This window comes from Pelobates fuscus, chromosome 9, assembly GCF_036172605.1.
Source record: "Pelobates fuscus isolate aPelFus1 chromosome 9, aPelFus1.pri, whole genome shotgun sequence".
Lineage (NCBI taxonomy): Eukaryota > Metazoa > Chordata > Amphibia > Anura > Pelobatidae > Pelobates > Pelobates fuscus.
The window spans coordinates 150,163,380-150,176,779 of NC_086325.1; the positions used below are offsets into that span (position 1 = coordinate 150,163,380).

Consider the following 13,400-nt stretch of genomic DNA (forward strand, 5'->3'; position numbering starts at 1 on the left):
TTTTTTTTAACCTCACTTGTTTTTAGTCCTCTACTTCCTTGTTCTACTCCCGACCTTTCAATATCTCTGCTCTTCTCTCCATATAGTCTACACCTGTCCTCTCCGTTCTGCCCAGGACATGTATGTTCCTTTCCAAAACCTCTTCCCACGCATTACCAGGACTCTTCAATGCTGCACCTATCCCCTGTGGTTCCTTATCACACCTTGTTAGACTCTCCCCCCTCACTGTACAAATTTACATATTCAGACACGTTTTTCTTTATTCCCTCATTTCTACCATACATCTTTCTAAATTACCAAAGTTTCTCATCTGCACATATCAGCTATTGCTTCCGATCACGTCGAAATGCCAATTAAAATTCAACGTCATCTTCCATTAGGTCTCAACAAAAGCTCAGTTAAATAATAAAACATTAACGCTGATTCCGCTTCGGAAGAAGACGCAGAAATAACAGATTCTCTGGGACTTTGCTTCTGTAATTCAACCAGTCTGAAAGTCATTCTTAGTTCGGTGTGAATTTCTGTACGATCATTTTAGAATCAGTTATATATAAAAAAAATAATAATTTAAAAAAGTACGTTTTATTCGCCTCAAACAGAACTCAGAATTGTATAACTGAAGAAATCTACACAGCAAAGCAAACTGCATCATAAAAGTTTTTAACATTTATTTTTATAATAAACAGGCACCATACAGGAATAATGTTTCTCTCGCTCGATACTCTCCAGCAAAATTAAGCACATATATACAGCTAAATATCTTTACAAGTGTACATTGAAGTGATGATACCTTGTGAGGACCAAAGTTCTGATACAGAAACTTTTAAATAAAGTATATGAGCTTTTGTCTCCGGGAGACAAATTTGAAACGTATACTTAATGGATTGACTCTCACACTGAGAGCAAAATGCAAAACAAGATGTGCCAAAGGAAAGCTTTAAAATCTCACAGGTAAGATCATGACATAGGCAGCTCATACTGTATGTACATTATACTTCTGCACATTCTTTAAGGTGCAATTTAAATACTGATCACAATTAATGAAAATATGTCCGAGTAATAAAGGGGGGTTAATTCATGAACAAAAAGTATTTGCTAATAATTTAGAAATGAGATGCAGACACATATGTTCCTTATAAGATCTCAAGAAAGAAACACATTCTTGGCTCAGATCTGCTAGATCATCTCGGGTACAGCTTTGAATTCCAATTAAATAACAGAATTGATTTTTGTTTTGAAGCTGGACACACTTGTACCACACCAATCACATATGCCCAGCAACATCTATTTGCTCTTTTATAAGAAGAGTATATTTAATGTGGTACTGATTATTCTTGATGTTACTCATTATCAGAGTCAAGGTCACTGTCCCCTCCGATTGAACGGAATTCCTCACTGTCGTCTTCATCTTCAGATAACTGCACCTGGCTAAGAACACTGGGTCCATGACGGGCTTCTTCCTCATCCTCCTCTTCTTCTGACAGCTCAAATCCTCCAATACTGCTAAAGCTTGTGTCTCTAGTATTGGATTTGGGGTCTGGTTCCTCATAACTTTCATAACTATAAAATACATAAAGATGAATGAGTTAACAGAACACATAGTATTTTTCAGCTGCCAATAGAATATAGACATTCTGACTGTATATGTGCACAACCTCTACATACAGTAACTACAGTTAGATGTATAAAACCAGGCATTGAATTTTCAAAAGACATTACAGTTGCGGTGATCGCCTGCAAAACACACTCAGATGTGTGTGACACTTCTAACCCTTCATTCCTGGCTCACATTTAGTATAAACCTGATTTGTGTTGTATAGCAGGGGTTCCCAACCCAGTCCTCAAGTACCCCCTAACAGTCCAGGATTAAGAGATTATCCTGTTGTGTCTAAAGTGTTTTTTTTTAGATACAATCCCTAAATCCTGGACTGTTAAGGGGGTACTTGAGCACTCGGTTGGGAATCACTGTTGTATAGCAACGCAGGTTGAGTCAACTTAAAAAGCACCTAGCGAGAAGCACCAGCGAGAAGATAAGTGGGACTTTATCCAAATTTATTTTGCACTATAAAACAGGGCTCAACAAATCCCAGGCACCAGGTCACCTTTGGTGACTAGAAATTTTGTCCTGGTCCCTGGGTATTTGTCAGCCCGTTCTTTCTGAAATGGGCGGCCGGCTGAGGGAGAGCAGAGGCGGGCAGCGGTGAGAGAGCAGTAATCTTATTGCTCTATTTCCTCGCGTGCCCTGCAGTGATGCTGGGAATCGGAATATGCTGTCACTCCAGCATCATGAAACAGCACACGAGAAAGCCGAGCAAGAAGAGCTTGAAGATGACAGCAGCCCCACTGGCTCCAGGAACAGGATCCATTTAAGCTCTTCCAAAGGTAAGGAGGCTGGGTGGACTTAAATTGAATGAAAACAAATCATTTGTGAGCGTATGAGAAACTGTGTGTTGTTTGTATCCGTCCATGTATGTGTGTCTGTCAGTCAATGTATGTGTCAGTGTATATTTAGGTGACCAGCACCCTCCGATTACATGGGAATGGTGTTTTTACTCACCATTTCCCCCCCCCATGCCATGCCGGTCTTGCCGCAGCTAGCCTCGTGCTGCCAAAATTGAGAACTTAATGGCTCAGTCCAAAATGACGGGAGGTCTTCAAAAAGGTTTATTTCCTCTGCATGATTTGCTATTTATCAAGGGCTACTCATTTCATGTGAAGTTATCTTATTTTTTTATGATTAGTACTCAGTTGGTGATTAATAGGGCAGTATTAAAAAAAATTAAATAAATCAAAACAATAATAGAAGCATAATTAAACTGCTCCCCCCTCCGTCCCAAGGTAGGGTAGAATAAAATCACACAAAGATTGAGGTAGGTGACTATGCATCCAAAAAACAGCAAAAGTAATTACAAAGGGGAAAAAAAACACAAAAAGAGAGAGGTGGGCTTTTCTGTACCTAATGTTACTGTCCTCCATAACGTGGGATGTATCCACTCCTTCCCCGTAGGACATCATACTTTCTTCATTTTCCATTCCCATCCTGGTATTCTCCTGCATCATGTGAGGCTGCTTAGGCCTGATCCCACCAGACTCAATGTCTGAGTCGCTGCCACTCTCACTGAGCTGGATCGCTGCATATTAAAAGAAACCCATTATAAATATAGGAACTGTGGCTCAAAAAGTATGCAGATAAGAGTCACATAGGATGAACAGGCTAGAACTAAACAAGTGATATTGATTTTAGAAAAACAGAACAAATCACTGTATAAAAGCACTAGGATTAAAAGTTTGGTAAGAATGAGTAAGAGGTTAAAGAGAGGAACATGGCCGCAAACTATCGGTAATTAAAATTGGTAAAACAATCCGAAAAGAGCAGGACATTAAGCACCACACAAGAATAATAACCACTCTTGTGGGAGTTGGACTTTGTTGCTCAATAACATTATAAATTCATGTTCAATTATGTACAGGGACAAGACGCAAAGGCTTAGCTATATATTGAAAAGGTGCATATTAACACAGAAATTTTTAATACAACTAAAACATTCTAAAGAATTTATGGTTTTATCGAATCTTAAAAACACAGTTCTGACATACCGAGATCACAAAAATAGAACGAGAATTTCCCTGTATTCAGAAAAGCCCATGACATTCAGTCATTACTTGAAATCAAAAATAACTTACAGGAAAATGGATTATCTCCCTCTTCGTCACTGCCGTCATCATCATCTTCTCCATCAGACATTAACAAATCCTCATAGAGGACACTCGCCTGAGGCTGCTGCACGGAATTCTCATCTTCTTCAGCAAGCTCACCATCAGCATCTTCAACCTCCTGATTTAAAAACGAAGAACATTTAAAAAATCTCAATAATTAAATGTGGAAGCTATAACCCCCTAATAAAGCAGCGTAGAAGCAACATCACCCTACAAAGAAACAATTATAAGTATGATTACAGGTGCTGGTGTTTTAGGTTTTCCATCATCGTCTTCTTCTTCTTCAAATCCTTCTATGTCAACATCGGAGTCGTCATCTCCGAAGCGGACCCTTCCTAACCGCATCTGTAGACAGACAACAACTCAAGGTCATGTCAGGAACTAGTCTCTTGCACATAGCAATCCTATGCTTTACTTAGGAAGAGCGCTGCATCTTTCTCAGGATCCATGCTTTGGTATGTCCCGCGGGCTGTCTGGCACCAACAGAAATTGCAATTAGGGAGCAGTGTTACTGTGAGTTACTCTATCCGCTGCACAGAACCATTGAGACAGGCAGCACGTATCAGGAAGTGAAGTCATATTCTGGCACCCAGTGCATGTTGAATATGTAGTCACAAGGGAGAGCAGGAGGGACGGATATGCTACATGGAACACAACTCCCCCATCACAAGAAACACCAAGGACATTACAAAGCATCTCTTGCTGAAAAAAAGGTCATAGAAACTGAGGGAACATTTGGTTTTCAAAATCTGAGTGCCTTGGTATGTACAGCGCTGATGGCGCTATATAGATAATAAAATAATAATAATAATAATAATAATAAGTGTTATAACTGTACGTGTGAAACTACATCTGTGTGTTGGGTTCTGTGAGGATTGGGGAGGGAGATGTCCCATACAAAAGGTCGAGGTATTGCTGAATTGTCTGTAAAGGTTTAATACTTTCAAAACAAATGATGTGCAGACTACGCATGGATATTCTAATTAAAGATAACATTGTGATTTTTACCAGGCTCCTTTTCCCCAGCGAGGCTGTTGCAGTTTCTGTTGCTGATAAGTTGCTCTCATCCTGATACATAGAGGCATCACGAGACATGCTAAGTGAGGTGTTTGTATCATAGTAGTCAGGAGGCTGAAAAGGAAACAATTGAAAATTGTACAACAATCATTAATTAAATGTGTTACAATTATGCTCACCTATAAAATGTACATATTTCTATATACATATAACCCTTAACCCTGCAACTGTAAACATTGCAGTTTTCATAAACTGCAATATTTACATTGCAGGGTTAACTCCTCCTCTAGTGGCTGTCTACTAGAGGGCACTTCCTGGTTTATAGCACAGGTTTTCTGTGCTATAGCGTCGCTGGACGTCCTCACACTATGTGAGGACCGCAAGCGTCGCTAAAATCCCCATAGGAAAGCATTGAAAGCATTTTCAATGCATTCCTATGGAGAGGTCTAATGCGCGTGTGCGGCATTGCCGCGCATGCACATTAGGTCTCCCCGCCGGCGGCCGCGCAATCTGTCTCCCCCGCCGGATGACGTCGGCAGGGGAGGAGCGTGGGCGGACCCTAAACCAGCACACGAAGGGACATCGGCACTCGTCTCTGGTAAGTCACTGAAAGGGTTCTAACCCCTTCAGCAACATGGGATGGGGGGTGGGAGGGAGAGGGGACGATTTGTTTTCCTGGCACTGGAGTGTCCCTTTAATCTACAGGAAGCACGATAAGGTCAATATGGAAATGCATTTACATGCACAATCATAGTGTGAGGTGAGCAGTGCTACGAACACACAAACCTGAGGTGTGTAGGGCCCAGGAGTCATTGGATCTAAGCTCTCCAGATCTGCCTCCTCCAAGGCGGCCTCCTTCGCTGTTGAGATGTCTTTTTCTAGCTGTGTCAGGTGCTCGTCATACTGTTAAAGCAAAAGAAGTCAAGAGTTGATTTGGCCGTTTCCTTCAAGGGTTTTTGTAAAAAGAATTCAAAGCAAGACAAGGAATTTGTGCTCACCTCAGCTAAAGTCTGTACACAAATGTTGACAATATCCTGGGCCGTTTTACTGTACTGACTGTCTTGGCCTGGTTGCAAAAAATCATAAATCGGTATAGAAATTTGTCAGTAAAAACACATATTTAGAATTTAATAAATATCCCAAGTGAAAAGCATTAACTGCCATATCTGAAGCAGAAGTTTTTTTTCTGATATACTCTGATTAGTATGTCATACTGATGATAGTGTATAGCTTTGCAAAAGGAATACTATAAAGTATAGAACTTTGTCAAAGTTAAACTGTAAAACAATTCACTGATAAATCACAAATTGGATTTGAATGTTCTGTAAAATCTACAAATGATTTCTTCTTGCTAAATAAAAAATAGATTTTAGAAGTTGCTTTTTTTTAAGCTCATTAAGAGTTTAAGGCAAGAACTAGCAGAGGACAAGGTAATACAAAAAAAATTAAAAAAACAAAAAAAAATACAATCTAGAATATAATGAACATGGTTCATTGACGTCAGTTTACAAGTCATTGGAAATGGGAAGAAAATGAGCAAAAAAGCAAAACAAAAAACACACAAACTACATTCTAGTAACTGGAAAAAGGTATAATGTTTTTTTTTTCTTCCTTACCATTGTATCGCACACTGTTCATACAAATAAGGTTCACATCAGAAAGGAAGTGTTCACGATTTTGGTATTTGTGTTTAGAAATATTCTGTAAATAGTTAAAAAAACATCCGTCACAATTTGCATTATAACAAAAAAAGAAATAGTGTCTAATACATTATTGCCTTTATTGTTATAAAATCCAAGACAAAAAATAAATAAAAATATTTCAAAGGAAACCAATGGGTTAAAAACATTGATTTGTAATTTACCTGCCGTATTGTCTCCAGATCCATTGGATTGATAATAACTTTATAATAATCTGGGACAAACTTCTTGTTGACAGGGTGATGAAACGGCCATGACTGTAAGAGAGACAACAAATGGAACTGTGAATCTGAGATATCTCGGTCTACCAAATTACAATGAATAAAATCCACATATTCCAAGCTGATAGTATCAAAGATTTAGTTTATTTCTCACAAATGAAAGAAAAGATAAAACCTCAGAAATATGGGAGTTCATTCATAATCTTTAAAAAAGCATACATTTATGCTTTTGTTTCTTAGCAATGCTAGCACAACAGCATATAATGATCTGTAAAAATGCAATCTTTAAGGGCCAATTAAAGTGAACCTGTAATGGGTTTTTTCCATTATAGGTTCACTTTAATTGGCCCTTCAAGATCTTACCTGCAATCGCTCCCATATACATTGAATACACCATATATATCATAAAGATACATGATGTATTCAATGTAAAAATCTAAAGATTTACAAATTTTTCCTCCGTTCCAGCGCTACTTAATGGGTGTTACTCTTTGTGTAACACCCACCTCTTAGTCGTCCTTCACTCCTGCTGCGCTCCCCCAAGCAGGGCAAATTCCGTCAGTGACGTCATGTCACTCTGTTCCTTTACTCCCTAGCTGTCCCTAGGGAGTTTCCATAGCAACATCAGGGCATGAGTTGTGGTTGCTGAGGAAGGAGAGCAAAGGGATCTCCTGTGGGAGGTGTTTCCTGCTCTTCCTTGTCAGTCAATGCCTCGGTCCCATTTTTAAATAGGTTTTTCTCCTAATCTATACATTTGCTAGCAAAACTGAAATTCTTATACTCAATCTAATGAGCAGAAGTTGTTTGGTGGATGACAGGTGCCTTTAACATCTTTTGCAGCAATTGACAATTCAGATAATGAAATGTCCTACATTATGGGTCATCAGGGATTTCACGTACGTAGAGAGCCAAATAGGAAAGCGATTCTATGTTAGCTTACAAGCTTGTATGTAGCCTGTATAATGTTATATGATACACCAAAGATTAAAGAGCCTGGAGACAGTGGGGCTCAGTTTACTCTGGCTGTGCTTAGCGTGGGACCGAAGGGGGAATCAAGCAACATTAAGAAACTGCAGTCTCTCTGGTATAGAATATTGAACTCACATCTGGCACTGCCATCATCTTCTGAGTAACGATGTTGTCCAAGATGAAGGAGAAGGCAACTTGATCGTCGTCATCCAGCAGAGGGTTAATGGCTTTCTCAAGTCTTGCCAGCTTATCCTCTTTCTGAAAACAGAAGAACGGTTAAAATGAAGCTCACTGAAGACACCATGCAGATGCCCTTTTAATATTTCCTCCATATTGTATTCACATCACATCATATTGAATTTTATATACCAGCACTACACCCTCCAGTCATGGTTCACCCCTACTAAGCTGGTGAATGTTTGTATCCGTCTCTTGGAAAGAGTTAGGTTTGCAATCATATTATCCGGCACTCACCTCTTTCAGCTTTTCATCGCACAAGTCCAACATGACTTGAGATATCTGGGTCAGAGAATGCTTTGGTCCTAAAAGGTAGCAAAAAACAACACAAATTACAACCAAGCATATTACTCACTTAAATTCCAAACGGAATCTATCCACCTGCACATGGCAGTAGCTCGAGAAACCTTGTCCGTACCGTTGTAAAGAATACTGTTCTTCACAATGAGCTCCACCTGCTCACGGAACTCCTCCCGGGATGGGTACATTCTTTTTCGCACATTCTCCCGTAAAGTCTGAAGATCCATGGGATTTGTTACGATTTTGTAATAATCTTTTACAACCTTTGCATTCACAGGACTATGAAACGGGTAGCTCTAAGATAAATGAACAGAAAAAAAAAAAAACAACAAGTATAAATGGTTTTTCTCAACCTCTCTCCATTTTGGAACAGATTTAACAAACTAACAAATAAGGCCAAAGGCAATAGGAGGGCGTTGCATGTCATTTCTTTTAAATCTTATGAATTTAGACTACCTTTACTGAATAGCCCCAAAAGAGTTACAGGTATGTGATAAAAACCATGTGATCATGCACATTTTTTTAAAAAGAAATTCCCTCTAAATACAGATTTGTTAATATAAACAGATAATTATCTTTTTAGGTTTCACTTAGCAGTGTCTTAGGACCTGTTACTTGTAGTGCCCATAAATTAGTTTTATTGGCATAAATAAAAACTATAGTCACAAAAAAATAAAGAAAGGGAAGTCTTACATTGGACATATCTCTCATGTCATTTATTATTGACTCAAGAACGGAAGACAGAGTGACCATGGGATCTGTCCTTCTGCGATGAATTGACTTGTGGGGACGCTGGGGGGGTAACAAAATGGAAAACACAGTGTGTTAGCAAGCACATCTTACAAACCGTTACACACTGATAGCGTTCATATAATCAACTTCACACCCGTGGAACCATCTTGAGGAACTATTGACTAAACCCCCCAACCCCCCATCCCCCCCGCCAAAAAAAAGTACTGTTGAACTAGTTTAAAGGGTTACTCCAACCAGGTAGGAATGTGAATGTGCAGCATTCAGCTGGGAGTGGGGTGCTAATGAGCAATGCCCAATAAGAAATTCTAGATTAAAAGAAAGTAATCACCAAAAAGGCTTGAAGTAACCCTTTAAACTCTAATAAATAATGGAAGGATTAGAGTCACTCTCCCACAATTAACTGCAAATGTTTGGGATTCCAAAACAAATTAAGTTTTTTTCCCCAGTAGTAGTTTTATTCATGAATAAATCAAAATGAAAAAATATTACATTTAGATAATCGCAATGCACTGTGCTTCCAACTCTACGTTTCTTCTTCTGAGGTAGCTGCTGTTTGGGGAATTTCAGCACCAAAGATTTCCTTCGGACTTCATCGGCGCTGCAGACAGATACAGAATAGATTACACACAGATGTACACATTGGCTCATTAACAGTCAAATCCAAAACTCTGTCAATCATTAAACACTGCCACAAACGATTCCCTAGCTACTGCACACACATGGGAACGGGGGGGGGAGCCAGTACCCATCAATGCTTCCATTTTACACTAAAATATTAAAAAACTAAAGTTCATCATAATTGTGTGAATGAATATATACCCAGATACACAAAAAGAACAGTGAGAGCACCAATGTATTCTCAGTGCAGTTAAGAGAATCCAGGCACTTTCACCCGCTCCTTATCAAAGCCCCATTTTCATTTGAGCCCACCCTTTATTAGAAAAGTCACCTTTATCACCCACTTCAGCTCCATTACAACCCCCCCAACTCTTAATTACATACTAAAGTTTCAGTCACTTCTGCCTCTTTTATCCAACTCCAACTCGCACTACTAGAATATGAGAAATAACAAAATCGGATTCACTGGGAAATAGATTCAACTAAACTATTAACACAAAGAGTAAGAAACTCATCATGTACTTACCGATATACTGAGGTGAGGCAGGGATAAACTTAATATACAACCCTAGATTAATCAAAGTTTTGTGTTTTACCAGGTTAGTTGCAATGCTTACCTTTCAATCAACTGTTTGCCTAACACGATCTTTGTTCCCTCCACTTTAATCAACTCCTCATTGTCATTGTGAATAACAGTCTTCTCAAGCTCTTCTTCTTGCTCTTCGGTCATGGCCACCGGGTTGGATGGTGGAGCATTGGTTTGATAATAAAGTGGGCAGAACTTGTTTGTTCTCATGTGTCCAATAGCACCACAGGCTCCACATTTTAACTGTAAATGGGGAAAAATAAATAAATATCAAATTAGGCCACTAAATGCCTTGTGGACTTGGTGAATGAAGACCAGTCAATGTAATTTACCTTCAGATCTGGGCGTTCCCTAACTTTCTTGGGTTTCTTCTCCGGAGGACCCCTAAGTTTCTCCTTTTCTTGGTTTCTCTTTAGTCTACGGAGCTGTTCCTGGATCCTTCTCCTCTCTTTTCTCATTTCCTCGCGATGTTGTTCATCAAAGAGTGCAAATTTTCGGCTTCAAAGTAAAACAGATCCAGGTTAAGTTACATGTGCTGCAATATCCCCATTAATACTCTTCCCAAGCTCGACTTCCAACCTCCCGCTTCAACAAATCTGAAGAATGAATACAGACTTACATAAACTCGTCATCTTTGGTGCTGCGAATTCGACTATAAGCATCAATAACAGAAGGCTTGCGCACAGTCTCGCATCGTACATATTCCTTCCCATCTTCATCTCTAAATGTGCGGTAGATTTTCAGCCTGCGGCCACTTGCAGCAGAATTTAGACTAGTCACTGAAGCAGTGTCATCGTCCTTGTGAGACCCACCTGAAGCTGCGGACCCTGTAGCTATCAAAAACAATTTGTGATTACTGCACAAATCAACCTACACCATAATAACAGCAAAACGGGGTTGTATCTAGAAGGAAATGTTTAGACCAAGGTACTGTGAAACAACTAGGCTATCCCATTACAAATTCTATTACATCAGAACAAAAAAATAATATGCAAGACATTGAATACCAAGAATAAGCCATACAACTCACAAAATCCCTTTCTATCTTTTTTGTCTTTTCTGTTTCTGTCTTTATCATTTCCACTGTCTTCTCCCATTAGCATTCTTTGTAACTCTTTTCTCTCCTGCTCTTCTCGCTCTCTGGACAGTTGAGAACTGGTTTTCTTGTTCTGTAGCATATTCTCGATGTTCTTTCCCATCTCCTCAAAGTCACTGTCTTCTGCAGAGCTACTGTCTGTGTCTGTAGACAACACTTCAGCAGATTCTAGAACTCTGAAAAATGAAAACATGCAGATTAGAACTGTTGCTTTCAAAGACTAAAAACCTTACAATACAGCAAATGTTCCCACAGTATCGAACATACTTATTCTGAAGATCAAAGATCCTCTGGCATTCCTCTTTATATCTCTCCTGGTGTTCTGCCACAGAAAAGCGAGAGCCTCTGGCAAATTTACTCATTGGACCCTCACCGGACCGTGCCTGCTCTGTGGACATTGTTCGCACAACATCAATCACTTCCCATCTGGACAACTTCTTAATCTAGAAGAAGAATAGAGTAACCCTTTGTCACAGGAGGTAAACATGAAAATATAAAGCACAAAGCCAAACACATTAAAAGATGGACCACTGCTTGGTTAAAACAACAATAATAATATATATATAATAACTAGTATTTATATAATCGCCTTTCTCCCAGGGGGACGTAAAGCGCTTTTCAGCGCACGCTCTCGGAATTAACCAAATCGGCAGCTGAATAATATTCGATGTTATTATTACCTAATTGATGACACTCATTTTATAGACCTCAGAAGGATGAAGGGCTGAGTTGACTCTGCCGGGATTTGAACCTGTGACCTATTTTTTTTTTTTATTCTTTATTTTGGGGTAACAATCCATTCAATACAGTGCAGGTAGTGATACGGTAATATAAACAGTTGAAGTATACATTTTGATCGTACGTTTGGTGAAATGAGAAGACGTGAAGTGTATTCAGTGTTACGTTCTTTGAAAGCACCCAGTTTTGTATTGAAAAGAGTTTCGGATTGTTACATTTCTTTTGTATAATACAGAAAGTTAATTTAGGTATAAAAGGAAACAATCAACTGGTACCGGTAGTCAGATAGTCTATCGTTGTTGCCTCGGTTATTATCTACGAGTTATTGTATAATTAGTGTTTACTTGGTTAAGCCATGCTAGAGCTACCGTTGCTTTTGTTTATCTATACCAGGGGTCCTCAAACTCCGCCCCCCCAGATGTTGCTGAACTACAACTCCCATGATTCTCTGGCTATCTATGTAATTCAAAGAATCATGGGAGTTGTAGTTCAGCAACATCTGGGGGGCTGGAGTTTGAGGACCCCTGATCTATACAATAGTAGAATTCTGCGCTAAGTAAGGAAGGAAGGAAGTTTCATTGATGATATGGCCTTGTGGGTAATAATTACGTATATTTTTGTTGAGTTTGTGAGGGGTAAGAGGGGAGGCTAGAAGTTGAGTATAGGAGGGGGGGAGGTGACCCTTGCATTTTTGAAGGCTTTGTAGTCAGGGGATTTAATCAGGGCAGGTCAAAAACTATACACAGCTATGAATGTCAATGAAGGTCTAAGTGGGAACTTTTTTGCGTATAAACTTTAATCTAAAATATTAATCTTTTTATCAACCTATCATAAGTTCATATTATGGGTTTCATAATATAATTAAGTGGTGACTCTTACCTCTTCCTCTGGTACACCGAATTTGCGTAGAAGTTGTTTGGCATTCTTCAATGAAAGTCTACGAAGATCTGCATCGGTTCCGGTCACAGTTTTCTTCACGGGTTGAGGCTCTTTGTCATCTTGCTGTATTGAAAAAGGTATTTTTGAGTAAAAAAAAAAAAGACCATAAGACTTGCCTTGATTATACACTAGTTAAACAGACAAACAGTCGAGCGGTTTCCTCCTCCGGAGCTTTACTGAATACACATTTCAGTTGCCTTTCATAATTAGGTTTTAATTGGATTCTTCTCGGCTTTAGAGAGACACACAATTATGACAGTGTTACACACTGAATTAAATATTGACAAATTAAAAAAAAAAAAAAAGAATGTTACCCGGTTAAATATTTTGTTATGCGACAGATATATAATTTAACATGGTATTTTTTCTTTTTGTTGCTTAAGTAGATGTTAAGTAAATACTTACCCTCTTTGCCATGATCCATGTCTGCTATACCACCTTCCAAACCTACGTCCCTCCCTCCTCCAGCACAAAAGCCCCTACATATAGGCACATTCTACAAACAGGGG

General features: G+C 39.1%; 1 protein-coding gene across 4 annotated transcripts in view; it reads right to left on the bottom strand.

The window, feature by feature from the left end:
- Positions 1-644: 644 nt before the first annotated feature.
- Positions 645-13,400, bottom strand: part of TAF1 (TATA-box binding protein associated factor 1) — a 31,252-nt gene continuing 18,496 nt past the window's right edge. For 3 of the 4 annotated variants that reach the window (XM_063432743.1, XM_063432745.1, XM_063432741.1), the window contains exons 21-40: positions 12,832-12,954; positions 11,482-11,657; positions 11,149-11,390; positions 10,738-10,951; positions 10,451-10,616; positions 10,150-10,361; positions 9,404-9,512; positions 8,855-8,953; positions 8,280-8,457; positions 8,099-8,166; positions 7,760-7,882; positions 6,599-6,691; positions 6,351-6,435; positions 5,733-5,800; positions 5,521-5,637; positions 4,726-4,848; positions 3,958-4,062; positions 3,685-3,835; positions 2,957-3,131; positions 645-1,560 (exon numbers count right to left, since the gene is read on the bottom strand). In XM_063432743.1, coding sequence (XP_063288813.1) covers positions 1,341-1,560; positions 2,957-3,131; positions 3,685-3,835; positions 3,958-4,062; positions 4,726-4,848; positions 5,521-5,637; positions 5,733-5,800; positions 6,351-6,435; positions 6,599-6,691; positions 7,760-7,882; positions 8,099-8,166; positions 8,280-8,457; positions 8,855-8,953; positions 9,404-9,512; positions 10,150-10,361; positions 10,451-10,616; positions 10,738-10,951; positions 11,149-11,390; positions 11,482-11,657; positions 12,832-12,954 — 2,847 coding nt within the window. In that variant the 3' untranslated portion in view covers positions 645-1,340. The remainder of the gene's footprint in view (positions 1,561-2,956; positions 3,132-3,684; positions 3,836-3,957; positions 4,063-4,725; positions 4,849-5,520; positions 5,638-5,732; positions 5,801-6,350; positions 6,436-6,598; positions 6,692-7,759; positions 7,883-8,098; positions 8,167-8,279; positions 8,458-8,854; positions 8,954-9,403; positions 9,513-10,149; positions 10,362-10,450; positions 10,617-10,737; positions 10,952-11,148; positions 11,391-11,481; positions 11,658-12,831; positions 12,955-13,400) is intronic. The other variant, XM_063432742.1, reaches the window with a different exon arrangement.